The sequence below is a fragment of the Chrysochloris asiatica genome, unplaced genomic scaffold (assembly GCF_000296735.1).
Source record: "Chrysochloris asiatica unplaced genomic scaffold, ChrAsi1.0 scaffold00268, whole genome shotgun sequence".
Classification (NCBI taxonomy): Eukaryota; Metazoa; Chordata; class Mammalia; order Afrosoricida; family Chrysochloridae; genus Chrysochloris; species Chrysochloris asiatica.
This window is the reverse complement of record NW_006408786.1, coordinates 548206-570693: the sequence shown is the minus strand read 5'-3', so window position 1 is coordinate 570693 and position 22488 is coordinate 548206. Positions and strand designations below refer to the sequence as shown.

Sequence of the window (22488 nt, the reverse complement as noted above, 5' to 3'; positions counted from 1 at the left end):
AAAGTTCTCCAGTCTCATAGAGACATTATTTGGCGCAGCCGGCTTTGCGGCAGGAGCGCTCAGGCCTCAGTCCAGCCCTGGAGGCAGGCAGCATGGCCTTTACAGCTCGTCCTTAGCCTGGCCCGCATCTTCTTCCTCATCCTCTTCCTTGTCCTCTTCGTCCTCGTCATCCTCATCTTTGTCCTCCTCCTCCTCCTTGTCCTCCGCCTCCTCCTCCTCCTTGCGCTTTTTGTCCTCTTCCTCCTCCTTTAGCCTCTGCTCTTCATCCTGCTTGTCCTTCATGAGCTTTTCTGCAGCCTATGGGTACAGACCTTAGACCTCAGCGCCTAGGCCCCACGCCACCGCCACAGTCCCGCCCACTCCCAATCCCAGGCCTGGGACCAGCCCTACCTTTGTGACACCCCATGTCTCATTACCAAACTCCTCAGCATAGGCCTCATCGTTGGTGATGAGGAAGTTGTCAAAGATGGTACCAGATTTGACCTGGGAGTGAGTGGAGGGAAAGGGAGAGAAGGGCAATAGTGATACCTGGTAGCCCTAAGTCTGTTCCTGTATCTACTATACACTGTGCCTCAGTCTCCACATGGCTGTTCTTATGAAGACATTAATATTAGTTAGAAATAGTCACAAAATTACAACTCTAATTCTCGTCTCTCTGTTTCCTTATCTATAGAGATTTACAGAGTCGGAACTGACTGGACAGTGCTTAACAACAATTATATGTGCCAAATATTGTTCTAGGCAGATTATATATTATCAGTAGAGAGGTGATTACACAGACAAAACTTTGGAATTAGAAATGCTCACGTCTTCGAGGTTGGGAAAAATCAAATGAGCTTATATAAAGGTACTTGAGAAACTAACTACATGATGCATTTAACAAACTCAGAAATACTTCAAAACCATTATCATCAAGTCAATCCTGATTCATGGCAACCCTACAGGAAAAAGTAGAACCCTAGGTTTTTCAAGACTGCATCTTTCTCACTCGGAGCTGCTGGTGGGTTTGAATCCCAGACCTTACAGTTAGTAGAGCAATGTTTAACCCACAACACCCCCCGGGGATCCCTGGATTACACTTCAAGGACAGAGTAAGCATAATTCTAGCATCAGACCTGCCTAGATTTGAATCCTCCCTCTGTTCCTTTTCTCCTGGGTAAGATCCCACCCTCTCCCCCTATTCCAGGGGGATCCTCCTCCTATCACTGTGTTTCACCTGCCAAAGATCCAAGCCCAGCACAGCAAAGCTGTTATAAGAGTAGATGCTGGCATCGGGGGAGTACTCAGGGTTGTCGACCTCCGGGTGGATCCACTTGCCCTTGTAATCTGGGTTGTCGATCTGCCGGGGCTTCCACTCACCCTGCAGAGGAGGGAACCTGACAGTGGGTTAAAGTCCAGTGCCCTACCCAACATGCACCCCAGCCCTGCTCAGTGCCTCACTCGCACCTTGTACTCGGGGTTCTGAATCACAGGTGGTTCCCATTCTCCATCCATCTCCTCATCCCAATCCTCAGGCTTCTTGGCATCAGGGTCAGGGATGTGTTCAGGCTTGTCCCAGTCCTGGAGATACACAAGGAAGTCAGACAGAGTCTACCTCACGCTGTCTGTCTTCTGCACCCTCCATGGTGGGTAGCCTTGGTTCAGACACCAACCTCAGGCTTAGAGTCTGTGGGATCATCGATCTTGGCCCGCTCATCCCAGTCGTCAGGTTTGGCAGCATCAGGATCCTTTATCTTCTTAGGTGGCAGGAAATCCCAATCATCTTCCAAGGAGCCCGATTCTACCTGGCTGTTGTCAATCTTCACCTCATAGGTATTGTCTGGCCTCACGATCAGGGTGTACAGGTGTGTAAATTCATCATCCTGAAGAGGGTGGGAATTGAGTGGCCCCGCCCACCTGGCTGGCTGCAGAACCTCCCAGAAAGTCTTCTGCCACCCACCCCCAGGCACACCTTGCAACGGATGTCCTTGTTGATTAGCACGTTCTTGCCCTTGTAGTTGAAGATGACATGAACCTTCTTGGTGCCAGGGCCACAGATATCAGGACCTAGGTGGGAAATAGATTCAATTAGAGCCAATGGCTGACCACCATCAAGAGCTCCTCACCACCCTTTACAAAAAAAAAAAAAGATCCTGTTCTTAAAAATTAAGTCTGTCTTTAACAATTTATGGGCAGAGCATTAAATTTAAAAAGTTAACAATGTACAACTTAAGTCTCCTCATTTGGAAACTGGTTAAAGAGCTACTAAGAACTACACAAACCATTGTAGATCAACCTAAACACAATCAATTACAGTTCATTCTTTTTCTGGTCACTCCTCCCACAAAGAAATGGACCAAAAGTTCTTTCTGTACTCTCAAGACCCCCTTTCATTGGCTGAAAAGCGTAAGGTTTCAGTCTCTCAGAGGAAGTGGACAGAAGCCAGCACTGGGCAGGGCACCCCCTCACCAAACATGATGTTGTATTCTGAGTCCCCGTGCATGTCCGTCTGATCCAAACCATCGGGAAATAGCTTCACATAGCCGCCCCCACAGTCAATGTTCTGCTCGTGCTTGACGGTAAACTGCACCACCAGGGTCTTGTCCTTGTTGCTGAAGGGTTCGAATCTTGCTGACAGAGCATAGAAGCGGGCATCCTGGCTTGTCTGCAGCCCTGGAATGAGGCAGTCACAACTAGGGCCCGACCCTTAGGACCCTAGGCTTCTAGAGTATTAACAACCCTCTTCCGGTTTGCCCTGCTAGGGGGATGCCCAGATTCTGCAAACTAACTAAGGCTTCTTCCCCCAGCAAGTCCTCTCAGATCTGACCACCCACCCCCAGGTTTTTACCTTTATCTTTCTCCTGGTCACCATAGAACTTGCCGGAACTGAGAACGAATTTTCCAAAATCCGACTTGTGTTTGGATTCGATCCAGCGGCCGGTCCACCCATCTAAGAGGTCACACAGGGGCAGGTCTGAGTGGCCGCGCTGATCGTCCCCCCTTCCCCCCGCCTGATTCCCAAACATCTGCCGGTGCTACGAGCTGCTGGGGGGGGGGGTCAGTTCGGAGGTTTTCCCTAACACCAATCGCCCCAACCTCCATCTTGACACACCTCAGGCTAAGCCTAGCCCCCGCCAACGGAGACTGCTGCACCCTTCGCGCTCCCCAGGGACGCAGAAGGAATCTCCCGCAGCTCCAGTCCCTGAGAGGCCACAGTGTAGGACCTCTAGGCGGTAATTACAGACAACACAGATACCAGATGAGGACCGGACGCGTCGTTAGGAAGGTCTCGAGAAGAAACCAAGCGTTACCTCCATCCAGAAACTGCTCCTTGAAGTAGACAGCGGGTTCGGAGGCGGCTAGGCCGAGGAGGCCAAGCAGCAGCGGCACGGGTAGCAGCATGGCGGGCCGAGGGGGCGGCGGCGCACGGGCCCTTTAAGTCAGTTTTCGGCAGCGGCTCTGCAGTGGGGACAGTCGCCGACGGCGGCCGCGCCCTTTTATACCCGCCCGCCTCTCAAACCAACCTGGCCCAGCCTTTGGACCCGCCTTCTGCGCTTTATTATTGGTGTGAGGCCTCAGCTGCCCCTTTCCATTGGATACTGGCCAGGTCAGCATATTAGGCTGTGCCTCGGAACGCTGGGTTCCCAGATGGCCGATTTCTATTGGCCGCACCACCAACCAATGAGGGTCGACCACGCGTTGTGGGGGACGCCCACCGATGGAGTAGGGGGGGGTACACGAGCGCCTCTGGCCAGGTCATGTGACCAGCCCTCAGCCCAACCCCGCCCTCCGCCGCGCGCCTGGCTCCCGGTCTGGGCGTTTAAAGCACCCGCGCGAACACAGGTGTCACATCGCACCGGACTGAGAGCCTTCCCCAACTCCACCCCCGCCCAACCCCCTCTACGTGGAGGGGTGAGCACAGCTTTTCGACCTACCAAGCCTTTCAAATTTCTACCGTGCATTTGAGGAACCCAACGCCGACGGTGGGCCCCCTGGCCTATAGAACAGAACTCAGGGACTGGGGCCCTTGGGCTTTCATGCACCCCATGCCTGCCAGGGCAACAGCCAGGCAGGCAGCCAAGTGGGTGCCAGCTCTCTTCTCCAAGGCCTCCCAGTGCTCTGGCGGGCTGTAATGTGTTGCTGTGTGACCTAAAACAAGACAGTTAACCTCTCTGAAATCACAGCAGTTCGTGAGAGGCCAAGAGGAGCGCTCCTGGCCAGCTCTTGCTAGATAGAAAAGCTTTCAAAGCTTGTAGGGGTGTAGTGGGACAGAAAGAAGAAAGTGCAGAAAACTCAGAGAGTGAAGGTAGGATAGTTCTTTAGTTGCAGCCTCCCCTTTGCTTCCCTATCTGCCTGTAAATGAAAAGGGTCCCTGTCTTGTGGTCTCCCACAAACCGTCTAGCTTTTGCAATTAAACGTCTAAGGGTAAGGAGGCATGGAGCGGTTGGAGAGGAAAAAGAGGGGCAGGCGGTAGGAAAGATAAGGTCCAAGAGAGAAGGATAAGGTCCTGGTGTGACACTGGAGAAAGCACTAGACCACAACGTCAGTTTGAACTACAAGATGGACGGTTCAAACTCACCAGAGGTTCCTTGGGGTTGCTATGAGTCAGAACCGACTCAATGGCACTTAACAACAACAAGGAAAAAGAAGTCAAAGGCACAAGATTACTGATACCAGCTCCTTGCTCCCAGGCTACAGGAAGGAGGAAAGAAGGCAAGGGATTTTCCAGTCTCTGAAGCTTAGAGGCCCTGGATCTAGGAATTTAGGCCTGGACTGTGAAACTGAAAGGGGTGACGTGGGGAATTGTGCAACAAGGATGTTCCTCTTCTAGTGGTGAAGATTCAACAAAGAGAGGAGTGAGAGGTCTTGAAGGAGTAGGAGTTCTCTATCCTTTTCCTCCGTCTTTGATTCTGTGAAGAAAAATGAAACTATCACCGAGAAAAATGAAATAGAAGGAGGCCGAGGTCTGGAGTGACTACCACAGGCCAGCCATCCCTTGTCTTTGGTGCAGTGGATAGAAAACAGGCTTAGTGCCTGAATGTAGACACTGTTCCTGTCTTGTTCTCCTCACTCTCCCCTAATGTCTCCTGCAGCAGCTGGGGAACAACAGGCTTAAAAATGACTTGCTGCATGACAGAAGAAATGGATGGATTCCTTTTTGTTTTTAAAACCTTTTATTGTAAATTGAGTGAAGGTTTACAAAACAGATCATCAGTTTTACATCCAATAAATCATATACTTCGTTTGATTACAATGGTTGCAATTCCTTCCATGTCCAACAATTAAGAGTATATACCTCTATTCACTTTCTTGCACATTCCTCCCTATGTCTTCTGCCATCGGCATCTTTCCTCTGCTGGCTGGCCTCCCTTTTGTATGTTGCTTTCTCATCACCCAATTTAGCCTGGATTCTAGGGGGGAACTAAATCAAAACAGGGAAAGTGAATGGTGAGATGATTTTGAGGGACATATCCTGGCTTTTTATCAGGAGCTCCCTGTCACCTAAGGCAGGTAAGGGTGAAGACAAGGTGATATTAATAACTTCATTTTACCGAAAACTAAACCAAACACTTGGCCATTGAGACGATTCCCAACTCACAGTGACTCTGTAGAACAGAGTAGAACTGCTTTATAGGCTGTAAATTTACTGGAGCAAACAGCCTCATCTTTATCCCTCCTATTGGCTGGTGGGTTCCAACCAACAACCTTGCTGTTAGCAGCCCAGTGCTTACCTCACGAAGCCACCAAGGTTCTATTTTACAGTTAGAAAATTATTGTGATGATTAACTGAATAAATGTATTTATTTGTTCAGAAGAATACTTTGAAGAGTGTCTAACAGTCCATACTTGGTTATTATCACCGATTACTGCAGACATGGGTATCCACTACTTCGCTTACTTTTCACAATAATCTAGACTTTTATTATCTCCACCAGGCGAAGAAACCAAGATTAAGCAATTTGACTGAGTGACATAAAGAGTTAGAATTTGAATCTACCTGCACTGTTTCATGCAGTCATGCATAGCAATTATTGGCCTTGTGAAATGTGGCTAGTCCAAACAGAGATATGTTGCAAGTGCAAAATGTACATCAAATTCCAAAGATTTTCTGGGGGAATATTTTCATATTTTTCATAATATGAAAAAAGAATATAAAATAATATTTCAGTAACTTTTAGTGGAATACTTGTTAAAACAACAATCAACTGCATGTATTGGGTAAAGTAAGATATTAATTAATTTCACCAGTTTTTTTTTAATATGGCTACTAACAACAACATAGGAGTATTCTCCTCCTAGTGTTGGAGGAGAATACTGAAAGTGCCATGAACTGCCAAAAGAACCAACAGATCTGTGTTGAAAGAAGTGCAGCCAGAGTGCTCCTTGGAGGCCAGCATGGCCAAACTTCGTCTCTCATACTTCGGACATATTGTCAGGAGGGACCAGTCGCTGGAGAAGGATATCATGTTTGATAAGGTGGAGGGTCAGAGAAAAAGAGGAAGACCCCCAGCGGGATGGATTGGCAAAGTAGCAGCATCAATGGGCTCAAGCGTGGCAAGAATTGTGAGGTTGGCCCAGGACTGGGCCGTGTTTATTCTGTTGTGCACAGGGTCGCTATGAGTCGGTACCAAGTCAATGGCACCTAACAACAACTAGAAAAATGTCATTACACTTGTAGCTCACATTACACTTCCACAGGACAGTCCTGATCTAGAGTCTGTATTCCTATTAGAATTCACAGCCGCTCCAATGGAAGAAAGATGTGGCAGTCTGCTTCCGGAAAAGGTAACAGCTTTGGAAACCCTTTGAGGGCAGCTGTAGTCTGTCTCTGGGATTGCTATGAGTTAGAATTGATTCAACTGTATAACGGGTTTTGTTGGGTTTGGTTCTGACATCAATCTTGGAGCATGGGGGGTTAGAATCTGAAAGGGTTGACATTTCTGATCTCTATCAACTCATTTTAGAATCTTGGGCAAGTCCTATTACTCTCTGAGCCTCAGTTTTTTCGTCTGTGAAATGGGCAATATATCAGTAACTACATCAATACACTTACTCAATCTGTATGCTGAGCATATAAACCGAGAAGCTGGATTATATGAAGAAGCTTGCATCAGGATTGGAGGAAGATTCATTAACAACCTGAGATATTCAGATGATACAGCCTTGCTTCCTGAAGCGAAGAAGACTTACTGATGAAAATCAAAGACCACAGCCTTCGTTATGGGTTGTATCTCAATGTAAAGAAAACAAAAATCATCACTGGAACAATAAAATCAAGATAAATGGAGAAAAGATTGCAATTGTCAAGGACTTCATTTTGCTTGGATCAACCACCAACACTCATGGAAGCAGCAGTCAAGAAATCAAATGACATATTGCATTAGGCACATCTGCTGTACAAGACCTCTTTAAAGTGTTCAAGAGCAATGTCAGTTTGAGGACTAAGACGTGCCTGAACCAAGGCTGGTATTTTCAGTGACTTCGTATACATGTGAAAGCTGCACTGTGAATAAGGAAGACTTTAGAAGAATTGATACATTTGAGTTATGGTGTTGGAGGAGAATATTAAAAGTACCATGGACTTCCAAATGAACAAACCAATCTATGTTGAAAGAAGTAAAGCCAGAATGATTCTTGGAAGCCAGGATGGCCAGACTTTGTCTCTTATACTTTGGACCAATATATTATCAGGAGGAACCATTCCCTAGGGAAGGACATCATGCTTGGTAAAGTGGAGGGTGGGAGAAAAAGAGAAAGACCCCCAATGAGATGGACTGGTACAGTAACAAGCAGCAATGGTCTTAAACATAGCAATGATTGTGAAGTTGGTGTATGACCTGACAGGGTTTCCTTCTGTTGTGCATAGGGTCGCTATGAGTCGGTACCCACTCATTGGCACCTAACAACAATATCAATATACATGAAGTACTTTAGCACGGGGCCAGGCACACAAGAAGTATTATCCTTATTTTCAGTCAAGTCTCTCCCACCTCTATAGACCGGGATGGCCCTTATCCAATCTCTTTTTAAAAGTTGAAAAGTAACTGACAACAGCCAAGTAATCATTTCTCAAGACCACCAATCACGGGTCTTTCCAGTTCTAGAGGAAACCTAGGAGGGCAGAAGGCCCAGAGAGGGTGCAGTCCAAGGTCACACAGCCTGCTGGCAATTGGACTGAATAAAAACCCATAACAGCGTTGTGCTTCTGACCTGTTGTTGTTAAGTTCCATCGAGTCGTTTCTGACTCAGAGAAATCAACAATTTGACTTCTCGGGTCAACCTGACACCATTGGTAAAATCAGGGGGAGATGGGGACAGAGTTCCTTGGCTGAGCGGACACACTCAAGATGGCGTCAATGTGCGACCCACGTCTTCCTAGCCACTCTCAAGATGGCGTCACACGCTCCGGGCGCAAGTTCCGGTTCCGCCTCCTCTGACCCGGCTGGAACACGCTGAGCGGGTTGCAAGCGGCCATGACGGACAGTACTGTGGCCGAGCTGCTGTTGAAGCGGCTGGAGGCAGCCGACGGAGGCCTAGATAGTACGGAGCTAGCGGCCGAGCTGGGCGTGGAACACCAGGCCGTGGTGGGGGCTGTGAAGAGCCTGCAGGCACTGGGCGAGGTGAGCCGGAGCCTGATGCCGAGGTTGTGCACCTTTACACCTGCCAGGGCTTTACCAGGAGGACCCTGTCTCCAGGCCAAACCACCTCAGTCCTAATTAGGGATAATTGTATAGTTTGTGTGTACAGCCAGTGTGCTGGCGGGGTCTGGAAGGGCTGCTCCCTGGGCTCACATTCATGCAACAAACATCCATTGAGGCATGTTTCCCGTGGGGCTGGGGAGGGGCGATGAGGGACATGGTGTGATTGCTGCTCTCATGAAGGTTGTGGGCTAATGGGGGAGATGCTCAAGTAACCACAGTGGTGGAGAAAGTACAGAGAACTCCCAAGTGACAGTAACTGTCATGTGTTAAGCACGTTTCCTTTTTCATGGGTGTTAATTTAGGAGCCTTTGTTATGCATTAGGCTGCTAACTGCAAGATTGGCAGTTCAAACCTACAAGCTGATTGTCTGGAAAAAAGAAATTGTCTGTTCCTGTAAAGGTTTACAGCCATAGAAACTCTTAAGAGTGACTCTACTCTGCCCTGTGGGGTTGTCGGAATCAACTGGACAATAGTGATGGTTATGTGACGTGGAGTCGGAACTGACTCATAGCCACCCTGTACAGGGTTTCCGAGGCTGTAAATCTTTACGGAAGCAGAAAGCCTCATCTTTCTCCCGTGGAACAGCTGGAAGTTTCAAACTGCTGACCTTAAGGTTCGCAGCCTGATTCGTAACCACTACGCTACCAGAGCTCCTTTGACAATAGTGGGTGGGGTGATTTCTTTGCTCCTGCAACAACTCTTTGAGGTAGTTCTTGTTAATTGCCATTGAGTAGGTTCTTACTCATGGTGACCCTATACAGGGTTTCCACGGAGCAACTGGTTGGTTTGTACCATCAACCTTACAGTTAATAGTCCAGTGCATATCTTGCAGCACCACACTAGGACTTCTGTCTGAGTTAAGCCCATCCTTCTCTCATGGATGAGGAAACTCACTCAGGAGGGTTAAGCACTTTGATGAGGCCACACAATAAGTGAGGTGCGGAGCTGGGATTAGAACCGAGGAGGAGCTGTGGGCCCAATCTGTCCTGCTCCTGTCAGCTTGACTATGGACCAGAGCCTCAGGCTTCTAGTTTGTCACGTGGACCTTTCCTGACACACAGGATGCTGAAATGCCAACACAAATTGGCTAACCTGAAGCCTTTGAATTTGTCATAGGCTGAAAAGTGATAGTAAGAATTTATTCTCTGCCAGTTGAGGACATGAACTATCATTATAACTGAGGCTCAGTGGAGGGAAATCCAGGGATTACTCAGCTGAGATGTGTACATAGCCTTTGAATCTTATCCCCAGTGTTGTGGTGAGGAGGTGCTTGGCTCTGAGCCCTGTCCTTGCCTATGCCACCCCCCATTTTCCTGCAGGTCATTGAGGCTGAGTTACGTTCCTCTAAGCGCTGGGAGCTTACCCCTGAAGGCGAGGAGATTGCCCGGGAAGGCAGCCATGAGGCCCGTGTGTTCCACAGCATCCCCCCAGAGGGCCTGGCTCAAAGTGAACTCATGGTAGGGATCTGGGGGCGTTAGGGCCTAGGACATGATGGGGGTGGTCCTTGTGGCCCACTGACTACAACCTCTCCCCCAGCGACTGCCCAGCGGTAAAGTGGGCTTCAGCAAGGCCATGTCCAACAAGTGGATCCGCGTGGACAAGAGCACAGCTGATGGACCTCGAGTGTTCCGCGTGGTGAGTTCCGGCAGTCAAGTGGGTGGGTGGGTGAGCCCTTTGCCCTCAACGCCCCTCATGACCCTTTGTTGCTACAGGTGGATAGTGTGGAGGATGAGGTGCAGCGAAGACTCCGTCTGGTCCAGAGCGGAAAGGCTGAGAAGTTGGCTGAGAAGGAGAGGAGTGAACTCAAGAAGAGGAAGCTCCTGTTTGAAGTGTGAGTGGACTTGACCCCTGGGCTTGGTGTCACCTATGAGGCCCCAGAGGTTACTGAACACCTACTGTGTGTCAGGTGGGGTTCTGAGCCCTCTGGCTATACAGCCAGGAACTGTGGGGCTCTGCGCTTACGCAGCTAACGTCCCTCTGGAGCAGACATGGTGTGGAACAGCAGTTATAAGAACACAGGCTGGAGCCCACTCTGCCTGTTGCTAGCTACGTGACCTCAGCCGAGGCACCTGGTCTTCCTGGGCCCTTGTGTCCTCACCTACAAACAAAATGGTCCCTTCTCATCAGGGGTGACTTCAGCAGAACTGTCTGGCATAGTCGTCATTGTTTCCAGCTGTGTTCTTAGGGCCATGAAACAGACCCTGGCACACAGTAGGTTCTCAGCAGGTGTCTGCTATAAGCATGAGTGAGTCAACAGGAGACAGGGTGGTCATGTTAGAGGCTTGCAGGTGGTACCAAGGCATCAGGAAGGAAACGGAGCAGAGCGATGTGGTAGCTGGCATTAGGGTCAGTGGTGGCGATCAGGGAAGGTTGCTTAGAGAAGGTAGCAGTGGCATGTCCTCCCCTGCTTTGGTCCCTTCAGGATCCTGAAGACCTACTGGGTGAGCAAAGGCAGTGCCTTTAGCACTAGCATCTCCAAGCAGGAGACAGAGCTGAGTCCTGAGATGATTTCCAGGTACAGGGTGCCCAAGGCTGGGTGGGTGGGACAGCTGGGTCTGGGCAAGGGAGAGGTGGACAGCCTTCACCAGGCCCGGAGAGCCCATTCCCTCCCCTCCCCTCCCCGCCACAGTGGCTCTTGGCGAGACCGGCCCTTCAAGCCTTACAACTTCTCGGCCCATGGTGTCCCCCCGAACAGTGGACACCTGCACCCCCTGCTTAAAGTCCGCAGCCAGTTCAGGCAGATCTTCCTGGAGATGGGGTGAGCATGAGACTGGAAGCAGGGCCCGCCAGCCACTGGGCACAGGCAGGGCGGGGCAGTCAGGATGTGTTTCCCGCCAGGTTCACCGAGATGCCCACTGACAACTTCATTGAAAGCTCTTTCTGGAACTTTGATGCACTCTTCCAGCCCCAGCAGCACCCGGCACGTGACCAGCATGACACCTTCTTCCTACAAGGTGGGTCAGTCCCCTGGGCTTGGCCAGGACATCGGTTGTGCCAGGCCTGAACAGATCTTCAATGAGGTGGGCTTACTCCTTTTACAAATAGTCTCACCGGGGGTCACCCTGCTAGTACGTGGCAAAGCTGAGACTGTTCTTCCCATTGAGAACAAAACCTGCCTTCTTGAGTGTGGTCCACAGGCCATCTACTGTGTGTCTAGTGCTGTTAGACACTCAAGTCACAGCTGTGAACAAGACCTGGGAGCTGTCCCCTCAATCTGGGATCGACTTCTTTCCCTTCCCCTTCCCCTTCCTGTCTCCTTTCCTGTTTCTCAAGCACAACAGCCTCGGCCCACCTCAGCACCTTTGCCCATGCCGTGCTTTCTGTGTTCTCTGGCATCACATCTGTCACACACCACCGTGGAGAGGTTGCCCTTTCGTGCCCCTCTGCCTGTACTGGGTTTTATCCCTAGCTTCTATCCTTGGTGCCTGGCTTATTTCTTCTCAAGTTTTTAACACTGTCTGAATGAAGCTTTCCATGGTGCTAGTGGATCCTTAAGGAGCTCTGGTAGTGTAGTGGTTACAAATCAGGCTGCTAACCTCAGCATCAGCAGTTCGAAACTACCAGCTGTTCCACGGGAGAAACATGAGGCATTCTGCTCCCATAAAGATTTACAGCTCTGGTAGTGTAGCGGTTATGATTCAGGCTACGAACTGCAAGATCAGCAGTTCGAAACTACCAGCTGCTCCCGTAAAGATTTACAGCCTTGGAAACCCTGTACAGGGTTGCTATGGGTTGGAACCGACTCGACGGCACTTAACAACAACAACAAAGATTTATAGCCTTGGAAACCCTGTACAGGGTCACTATGAGTCAGAACTAACTCCACAGCACATAACAACAACAACAAAGTGGATCCTTGGGTGCCTGGCTGGAGAAATAGCGTCCATCCTTGTCAGTGTGGCACCTAACGCTGACTCAAAATAAGTACACATTGACCACAGTTGTCCTTTCCCTGCCATCTGTAGGACGTAGTACTGTTAGCCATGCTTTACAAATGAAGAGAGAAAAAGTTCAGGGTCACACAGCTTGGATTTGAAGCCAGGACTCAATTCCAGGCTTCCCAGACACCCCAACGCCATGTCTCCAGAAGGGCATGAGAATTCACACCTGTGCAACCAATGTTCACTGAGCCATCTGCTGTGTATCTTCTCTCTGTTAGACACATAAGACCCATGTATCAACAGTGGAGGAGCTGGGCAGTACCTCTAGCAAGCTGGTTGGTGGGGCAAACTCCAAAACGCACTGTCACTGAGTAGATTCCAACTCAGACTGACCCTGTAGACCAGAGTAGCTCCTTAGGGTATCTAAGACTGTAAATCTTTATGGGGGGAGACAGCCTCATCTTTTTCCTGCAGAACAGCTGGTGGGTTTAAAACCACTGACCTCGTAGTTAGCAGCCCAGTGTTCAATCTCTCTGCCACCAGAACTCCTTTGGATAGTGGGGAAGATGACAGTAAATGTACTTGAGGAAACTGGCACGGAGTGGTGGCACCCATTTAGAATTAAGTGACCAGGAAAGAATTCATCAGGAAGGGGTTGTTGAGGGAAAGATCAAAGGTGGGGAGGGAGGGAACCATGCGGATATCGGCAGGAGGAGAGTTCCAGACAAATGGAACAGCCACTGCAAAGCCCATGAGCCTGGAGGGGTTGGTGGAGGAGACAAGGGCAGAGGGGTGATGCATGCAGGGCTTGGTAGCCTGCACACTGTATTTGATTCAAGTAAGGGGGAGCCACAGAGGGTTCTGGGCCAAGGACAGATATTCCTGAGTGAGTGTTCACAGGCATCTTGCCTCTGAGGGGTGAGGGCAGGAGTTGCATCTGTCCTGCATGCAAGGGCTTTGGGCCTGGTGGGTAAATGCTTGTTGACCAACCTGTTGGCGCTCTGATTCCACTAGATCCAGCTGAGGCTGTGCAACTCCCGATGGATTATGTCCAGCGAGTCAAGCGGACCCACTCTCAGGGTGGCTACGGCTCACAGGGGTGAGGCAGGCCCAGGACCATGAGGTGTGAGTGGGAAGGTGGTTGGGGGCCCAAGGGCCCAATGTGAATTTCACATTTCCTCCTGAAGGTACAAGTACACCTGGAAGCTGGACGAGGCCCGTAAAAACCTGCTGCGCACACACACCACCTCAGCAAGCGCCCGCGCTCTCTACCGCCTTGCCCAGAAGGTGCAGCTTGGCCCAGGCAGGGAGTTAAGTGGGTGGTGGGGGACCATCACATGTACCTGCTGACCCAGCCCTCAACCTGCTTGTCACCTCCAGAAACCCTTCACTCCAGTCAAGTACTTCTCCATTGACCGTGTGTTCCGAAATGAGACCCTGGACGCCACACACCTGGCTGAGTTCCACCAGATTGAGGGGGTTGTGGCTGACCATGGCCTTACCCTGGGCCACCTCATGGGCGTCCTGCGGGAGTTCTTCACCAAACTGGGTGAGCAGACAGCGTGGGCTGGGTGATGGCTGCAGGGGAGTAGAGGCTGCCTTGGTCACCAGGCTCATCTTGGCCTCCTGCTCCCCCGACATCCTTCCAGGCATTACCCAGTTGCGCTTCAAGCCGGCCTACAACCCTTACACGGAGCCTAGCATGGAAGTGTTTAGCTACCACCAAGGTACTAAGGCATGGAGGGGTCTCCTAGTCTAGGGCCTGGAGTTACCCACCCCCCAGCCTAGCTCCCAAGCCCAGTATCAGTCCTGACACCACCCCATGTGCCATCCCCCCATCCCTCTTCTCCCCCTAGGCCTGAAGAAGTGGGTGGAGGTTGGGAACTCAGGGCTGTTTCGTCCCGAGATGCTGCTGCCCATGGGGCTCCCTGAGAATGTGTCAGTCATCGCGTGGGGTCTCTCCCTGGAGCGGTGAGTTCGAACAGGCACTGCTTCCAGACTGCCTCACTCTTGGTAACTCAGAAGGGCTGGGGATGCCCTTCAGCAACATCCGTCCCTCCCTCATGTGGTGGACTTTGAGGAGGTGCCTTCAGTGTGCCTCATTGAGTGCTTACTATGCGCCTGTCCTTGTGTTCTGATCCAGATGGTGCTCAGGTTCCAGTGCAGAGCAAGATAAATAACTAAATTCAACAAATAAAATTAGAGTGTGCCTCAGGGGGCAAAAAGTGGAAGGCAGATTAGGTGGTAAGGGAAGGCCCCACTGAGAATGGGCATCTGAGCACAGACTTGAGGTAAATAAAGGATTCAGTCTTGTGGCTCTCTGGGGAAGGGTGGTCCAGGCAGAGGGAGCAGCCAGTGCAGACTCTGTGACTGAATGAATCTGGGAGGACCTAAGGAGGCCAATCCGGCTGGAGCAGAAGAGGGAAAATGGGAGGATACGTGGGCAAGGAAGGGGCTGGCAGATAGAGCAGGGCTTCATGGGCTGAGAGGAAGAAGGTGGGAGACCCAGAGGGCTTTGCACCTAGTGAGGAATAGGACCTGACCTAGTGGTAAAATTGTGCCATTCTTACCCTACCCCTTCCAAAGCCCGACGATGATCAAGTACGGCATCAACAATATCCGGGAACTGGTAGGCCACAAGGTAAACCTGCAGATGGTGTACGACAGTCCCCTGTGCCGTCTGGACACTGAGCCGGTGCACCCTCGGATGCAGGAGGCTGCGTGATATGGGCTGCCAGGAAAGGATAGCCCACCCTCCCCCAAGCTCCCTGCTGCCCAGCCCCTTTACGCCTCTCAGCAATGACTCCCTTATATTTGTGAGGTCTCTGTGAGGCCAGCCCCCTGAGCCTGGTATCTCTTCTTTCCCATTCACCCCAGTGACCTAAGAGCAGTGGGAAGCAGGTATGTTCTGTTCTTTGTGGTCCGTCCCCTACGTGGATGGGCTATGGGGAGCCTTGCAGGTTGGCTGCTAACTAATAAAGTGGGCAGTCACCCTCACCTGGTGCCTTTGCTTTGGGTGCAGGGGTCTTGTCAGGTGCCCCCAGCTCAGCTTGCCATGTGATGGAGGCAAAACTGGGTGCTGCGGTCCTGAGTATGAGGGGTGGTGGATAAGGGTCTTAGATCCTTGTAGTCCTGGCCAGCCTGAGCCTGGTCACCTGGGAAGGCTAGTTCCATCAAGCATCCTGATCCCCTACTGGTGCCTCTTTCAGAATGAAACAGAGACCCCTCCTGCCCTTGTGGAGGGGACATTTAGTAGACTAGGCCAATGTGGTTGTCCATGCCCCCAGAGGTGAGATTCCCCTGAGTGGTGGAGCTTGAGGAAGGACAAGCTTCTCAAGAACAGTTTTAATAACACCAGTCAAGTAGAGTATGGCGTAGAGTCAATTCCCATGAACCCATCCGTCGCCCACACTGAGCAGACAGCCAGGTTTCATGCCCAGAGTCTGTCACTTGCATTGATCTTGGGAAGTATTTTTATAGTAAAGCACAGCCATCACATTGCTCACCCCACATCCTGGGCAACACAGTTGGAGATGTCAACAATATAAACTATAGGTCCCTGCTAACACCTAATACAACTGCTAGTCTACAGAGGTGGGGGCAGGGCTCTCCAGAGGTCCCTAAGATCAGATCTTTCTAATTAAATAATTCAACTATACAGGAGAGGAATTCCTTTCATGCAACATAGGTGTTCCTTCTAGTGTCAATTGTGATCCAGGAGCTAAAGACCCATGGAGTTATTTCCAACTTGTAGGGCCTCTATGGGACAGAGTAGAACTCCTTTAAGTTTATGAGACAAAATCTTTACCTGGATAACAGTCTCATTTTTCTGGAGTGGTTGGTGGGTTTGAACCAGCAACCTTGTTTGTGTACCAGTTTGTTAGACAAAACAGAAGGCAGGAAGTTGACATTGTAGTGGAGGCTGGGAAGCCAATAAGCAAATACCTGCATGGAGAAGGGTTACACATCAAAGATAAAGGCAAGTGGGGAATGTGAGGAGCAGATAGAGAATGGAAGGGGACAAGAAAATAATGGAGCCACCAGAATAAAGATATGAGAGTGCTTACAAATTGTAAAGAATATAACTGCTGTCACTGAACCATTTGTGTGAAAATTGTTGACTAGGAACCTAAACTGTAAACCTTCACCAAAATCATAATAAAACGTTATTTGAAAAAGATTGGAAAATTGGATGTTAAAATTAAGAACTTCAGTATGTTAAAAGACACAAGAATGTAACAAACACCTGGGACTCTTCCTCCTCCATCTCTGTCACATCTGAACAATTGTATTTGCTTTGCATCCTTCACTTGTCCCTGTTGTCCTCATCCTGTGGAGGTTACCCCACTCCTGAATTGTATGTGTGTCATTCTCAAGTCTTTAAAAAATTCCACTATTTTTGAGGGTCTTCAAAAAGTTCATGGAAAAATGGAATTAAAAGATAACGGTGGCTTTACACTCACCCCAGCAATACCTGTAACTGACAAGTCCTCCTGTGGAGATAGCTGCTTGTCAGCGTGGCCCAACAGTTTGTGAACAGCAGGCTCCACCCAGGGAAGGTGGTTGTGTTCATCAAACCCACCTGCCCTTACTGCAGAAAGACCCAAGAGATCCTCTGCCAATTGCCTTTCAAACAAGGGCTTTTAGAATGTGTCGATATCACAGCCTCCAATGACACAAATGCTGGTCAAGATGATCTCCAGCAGCTCACAGGAGCAAGAACGGTACCTCGGGTTTATGGGTAATGATTGTATAGGTGGATGCAGTGAGCTGATAACTATGCAAGAAAACGGGGAGCTGTGAAAGCGGCTGGCGGATATGGGAGTTCTCCAATAATTACAGAGTGGACCCCAGGCTGATGTCCCTTTGGGAGCTGGATGGCCGGCCGATGACATTTCTGGGTGGATGGATCTGACGCTCTTCTTTCCCAACTACAACAGCTGTTTACTTAAAATTCTGAAACACACTGACCAAAATGAAGTGGAGGAGGAAGATTATTTGACAAAAACTGCTTCTTTCTTTTGATCAATATTTTTAAATGGACTGCCTTGCCCTCCTCCACCCACACAAAAAAACGACCAAAATGGTTAATGGTAGGTATGGCCTTGGGTTTTGTCAGGGTTGACCTTTTGTGTTGATTCCAAAAGACCAGCTCAAGCTCTGGCTTAGGGTTCACTCACCAACCAAAAGGATTTCTTCCTTTCTGGTATGTTCTTCCTAGTATCTGTTCTCAACATGCCAGTATTTCTCTACCTCTAAAACCAATATTTCTAATCTTTATCCCTGGCCCTCCATGATGAATCTATACTGTCTTCTGTGACTGGTCAGCAACTGAAATCACTCTGATTTTATCTCTATGGCACAGGTACATCTATCTGCCAGTTTGCCATCTCATCACACCACACCCCCACCCACCCTGAGAATCATACTCCGAATGAGTGTTGTCAACATTGACAACTCACAAATCTCATAGGAAATGTTAGACATGTCTGTATAGGATCTAAAGACCCACCCTGAGAACCTGTATGAAAAGTTCAGCACGGTTAGTCTTCGCTTGGTACCACAGGGATTCAGGGGCTGCGTGTTCTTATATATGGTGGTCATCCAGGTAATTCTGAACAAGTGTGTATTGTGATTTAAGTTCTCAGCAAAAATTTTTAAATTATTGAAGATTTGTTGTTCTATCCTTTAAAAAAAAATGTGGATGGAGTCAAATTTGAGAAATGATTCTCAATCTTTCTTTCTTTCTTTCTTTCTTTTTTTTTTTTTTAAATTTTGACGTTCTTGAAAACTCAATTCCTTACTGTGAAGTTTGGTGTTCTATTCAAGAATTAGAAGTTTAAATAAACTTCCTTAATGTGGTCTCTAGTACAAAGAGTGAAGTTCATTTAAAATAAAGAAGCATGCATAAATGATTAAAAAAAAAAAAAAAGATAATGGCATTTTCCATGAACTTTTTGAAGCCTCCTTGTATATATTTCTTTAAGACTTGATTTTATTTTACATGTTTTCAAAATTAAACAAATGGTACCATACAAAAGTCATCCTGCCTCTGGTGTGTGTGTGACTTTGTGGTTTGGGTTTGTATGTGTGTACATGTGTGCATGCTTAAAAGTCTTTGAGATGCAATGATTAAGTGCTCGGCTGCTAACTGAAAGGTTGATAATTGTGACCCATCAACCTCTCCACAGTAGAAAGTTGTAGCAGTGTGCTTCTGTAAGGTGATTTTTGGGTCCCCTCAAGTCGGTTCTGACTCAGAAACCCAAAAGGGTCCTGTGTCATCCTCACAATTGCTTTTATGCTTAAGGAATATCTCCTTGAGGGTATACCTGCTTTTCACAGGCTTTACCAACCATGATGTTCTCCAGGGACTAGTCCCTCCTGATAACACGTCCAAAGTACCTGAGATGAAGTCTTGCCATACTTGCTGTTTAGGAGCAATTTGGCTGTACTTCCAACAGATATTTGTTTGTTCTTTTTGTCATTTTATAATATATTCAATACTCTTGGTCAACACCATCATTCAAAGGCATTAATTCTTTTCATTATTTGTTGTCCAACTATTACATAGATATGTTGTTGTTGTGTGCTGTGGAGTCGGTTCCTACTCAGAGCGACCCTGTACAGGGTTTCTGAGGCTGTAAATCTTTATGGGAACAGAAAGCCTCATTTTTCTCCTGTGGAACAGCTGGTAGTTTCGAACTGCTAACTGTGAGGTTAGCAGCCCGATTCGTAACCACACATAGATATAGGAGGCTACCAAAAATACCGAGGCATGAGTTAGACATACCTGAGACCTCAAAGTGATGTCTTTGCTTTTTAATGCTTTGGGAGGTCTGCAGCAGATTTTGTCCAATGTAATATGTCCTTTGTTTTCTTGACTGTGGCTTCCATGATTGTAGATTGTGGATCCAAGTAAAATGCAATCCTTGACAATTTCAATCTTTTCTCCGTTTTTCGTGATGTTGCTTATTGGTCCAGTTGTGAGGATTTTTGTTTATGTTGAAATGTAATCCATACTGAAGGCTGTATGTAGTCTTTGATTTTCATCAGTAAGTGCTTCAAGTAATCTTTGCTTACAACATGCAGGGTTGTGTCATCTGCATATTGCAGGTTGTAATGAGTCTTCCTCCAATCCTGATGCTACTACATTCTTCATATAATCTAGCTTCTCGGATTATTTGCTCAGTATGGTAGCATAGTGGTTACGAATCGGGCTTTGAACCACAAGGTCAGCAGTTTGAAACTACCAGCTGTTCCATGGGAGAAAGATGAGGCTTTCTGCTCCCATAAAGATTTGCAGCCTCAGAAACCCTGTACAGGGTCACTATGTGTCGGAATCGACTCCACCGCACATCACAACAACAACATACAGTTTGAATTAGGATGGTGAAAGGATACAATCCTGACACCCATCTCAATCCCAAACCATGCAGAATCCCATTGTTATTTTTGAACATTCTGTAAAGATTAAAGCCCTAGAAATCTTAGGGAGTAGTTCTTTGTCATAGGCTTGCTAGAAATGGAAATGAACTTAACAGCAATGGCTTTCGGTTGGTTTTGTTTCTTTTGGCACTCCTCAGATCTTAAAATCTGATGCTTTGGGATGATTAACATGTGGCTTTGCTCTAAATTACTAATATTAAACTGTTTATTGGACATGTTTCTGTGGCACGTGTTTTATCCCTAAAGCCCTCACAGCAGCCAAATGTTTTATTAAGAGTTTTTATCAGCCCTATTAATTAATAGAGGAGGGAATGGATCTGAGAGGGAGTAGTAGTCTTATGATGTCTTTAATGAGAGGCAGAGCCCAGACTCAAACCCAAGTTCTTCAGAAGGTGGGTATTCAGCTCTTGGCAACAAGCAGCTCAAGAGCAGCCCGAGACAGAGCCTAGTATGCAGGGATCCGTCAACTTGAATGGATTCCTGCTGGTTCCACATGTCATCATGACAGATGTCCCAGAGAAGAACTGTAGCTCAGCCTGCAGTGACTTCCTGTTCATTTGGAACAAAACTGGTAAGCCTTGCCTTGCCCCCAGACAATCGCTGCCACATTCTACGTCCCACTGACTCTTCCTGGTCTCCATTCACCCAGCACACCAAGCCTTTTCAGACACACTGAGCATGTTCCTGCCTCAGGCCCTTTGCATATGCCTATTCAGATCTTTTGTCCATTTTCTAATTGGGTTATTTGTCTTATTATTGAGTTGCTTGAGTTATTTCTAAATTCTGTATGTTGGTTCCCAATTCATGGCAATTGCATGCATAATAGAATGAAACTTTGCTTGGTCATCTACCATCCCTATGATGGGTTGCAGATCAAACCATTGTGATACAAGCCACTGCATAACATGGATGAACCCTGAGGACATTATGCTGAGTGAAATTAGTCAGTCACAAAAGGAGAAATACTGCATAAAACCATTATTGTAAAAGATTAAGAAAAAGCACCCACAGTAAAAGAGGGGAAAAAATACTTTGCTGGTTACCAGGGTTTATAGACTGGAGTGAGGGGAGGAAGGGAAAGATGGAGCACAGGGTAGGGAACAGACACAGGATAGCTTGGGTTCTGGGGCGGGAGGCAATACACAATATGGGGGAGGGAAACGGAAGAACAAGGTGAATGGTAGGACAGGCAGGTTTGCATGGGCTAAGTGGGACAGATGTATGTACAACCTTGGAACAACAGGGCTCTGGGATTCAGGGATTGAGGCATGGTTTGAATGGGTAAAAGGGGAATAACGTTAAGACACTTGGCTGTCTTCTGAATCTTGGTTTCCCTTGCCTACCATTGTAAAATAGATACTTGAAATAGCCAGAAATACCAACATAGAAAGCTTGTAAGTCCGTCTTCAGCCTATAACTGATTGGAATACCTAAAACAGGGCTAGAACTTGCCCAGTGAAGGAGGTTTCCCGTGATGCCTTTGCACTGCATAAGACCATGACTGGAATCCTGAACCCTATCTAGAATCTTGAGGTGGGAAATTTCAACTTGAAAGCACAAGCAGACCAGCCTGGAGAGGCTAGAAGAACAGAAGATAATTCTTAAAAGACCAGCAAGAAAAATCAAAAGCGATAATGGCAATCCGATTGACTACTGCAAGAACAAGCAAGTTGCCCGCTCGGGAGCCATCAGGGCAAGTGGTCGGGTCTCCTCAGGACAAACCTCCTTCCAAGACTAAGACTCAAGGGAAATATACCAGCAGGCATGTAGACTTGCTGGTGACCACGTTGGTCACCGATAAGGGGAAGTGGGAGGAAAACAGCAATAAAGTTGTGAGCTAAGTCCAACCACGTTCAATAGACTCCTGTCAACCCGATTGAGACCTGGTTGGCCAGCAGTATGGCAAGACCTGCGGACTCCTGGGCACAGAAACTAACATGGCCACAGAGGACTAGAGTGGACAGTGAAGTGTCCAGCTGATAGGAAGTGAGAGGAGATGCACAAGAACACCCATACTTGCAGATAGCACCCACTTGACCTGGCTTCAATGACTGGATGATCAGAACTCGACTAGAATAAGAAAGAAGGGGGGTAAAAAAGAGTTATCTGCTACAATTTGATGAAGTTGACCTATACTTATGGATGTAGTAACTCAAAAGAGGGGACAAATCTTTACAGCGATGATTATTCCCACCCTCTACGTACGCAGGGTTGACAGGGATGGGCAAGTTAGACATTGGCTACCCAAATTGGGGGAGCTACAAAGGCAAGAAGTGACTGGCTTACAATCTCCACTGAGATTCTGGACCTCACCAGATGGAATACATAGAAATCAAATTGACTACATCTGTGGAAAGAAACTATGGAAAAGCTCCATATCATCATTCAAAACAAGGCCAGGCATCTACAAAAACAAGACAAATACGCCAATCAAAAAATGGGCACAGGGTATGAACAGACACTTCACCAGGGAGGAGATC

General features: G+C 48.1%; 2 protein-coding genes across 3 annotated transcripts; one reads left to right on the top strand and one right to left on the bottom strand.

Annotated features, from left to right (window-relative positions):
* CALR (calreticulin) lies at positions 1-3459 on the bottom strand. The gene is made up of 9 exons (XM_006874264.1): positions 3291-3459; positions 2828-2929; positions 2449-2652; positions 1952-2046; positions 1653-1862; positions 1447-1560; positions 1217-1360; positions 391-483; positions 1-297 (listed from the first exon to the last, which is right to left on the bottom strand). Exons 1-9 carry the CDS (start codon positions 3379-3381, stop codon positions 100-102), a joined length of 1251 nt encoding a protein of 416 aa, XP_006874326.1. The 5' UTR covers positions 3382-3459; the 3' UTR covers positions 1-99.
* A 4974-nt stretch (positions 3460-8433) lies between these two features.
* FARSA (phenylalanyl-tRNA synthetase, alpha subunit) lies at positions 8434-15287 on the top strand. Of its 2 annotated transcripts, XM_006874262.1 has the most exons (13): positions 8434-8600; positions 10001-10138; positions 10218-10316; positions 10394-10512; positions 11104-11196; positions 11311-11439; positions 11520-11635; positions 13577-13661; positions 13750-13849; positions 13943-14111; positions 14212-14289; positions 14419-14533; positions 15149-15287. In XM_006874262.1, exons 1-13 carry the CDS (start codon positions 8454-8456, stop codon positions 15285-15287), a joined length of 1527 nt encoding a protein of 508 aa, XP_006874324.1. In that variant the 5' UTR covers positions 8434-8453. The 2 variants fall into 2 exon arrangements, with proteins under 2 accessions (XP_006874324.1, XP_006874325.1); XM_006874263.1 differs by lacking the exon at positions 11104-11196 and having other exon boundaries at positions 8454-8600.
* The last annotated feature ends 7201 nt before the right edge of the window (positions 15288-22488 follow it).

What these genes read in the sequence shown, in the direction of transcription:
- CALR (XM_006874264.1), bottom strand. Translation starts at nt 3,381, where the DNA reads ATGCTGCTACCCGTGCCGCTGCTGCTTGGCCTCCTCGGCCTAGCCGCC. An exon ending in TTCAGAACCCCGAGTACAAG is followed by an intron (nt 1,361 to 1,446) that starts GTGCGAGTGAGG and finishes CCTCCTCTGCAG; the next exon opens with GGTGAGTGGAAGCCCCGGCA. An exon ending in TGGGCTTGGATCTTTGGCAG is followed by an intron (nt 484 to 1,216) that starts GTGAAACACAGT and finishes ACTCACTCCCAG; the next exon opens with GTCAAATCTGGTACCATCTT.
- FARSA (XM_006874262.1), top strand. Translation starts at nt 8,454, where the DNA reads ATGACGGACAGTACTGTGGCCGAGCTGCTGTTGAAGCGGCTGGAGGCA. An exon ending in AGGAAGCTCCTGTTTGAAGT is followed by an intron (nt 10,513 to 11,103) that starts GTGAGTGGACTT and finishes TGGTCCCTTCAG; the next exon opens with GATCCTGAAGACCTACTGGG. An exon ending in TGGGGTCTCTCCCTGGAGCG is followed by an intron (nt 14,534 to 15,148) that starts GTGAGTTCGAAC and finishes CCCCTTCCAAAG; the next exon opens with CCCGACGATGATCAAGTACG.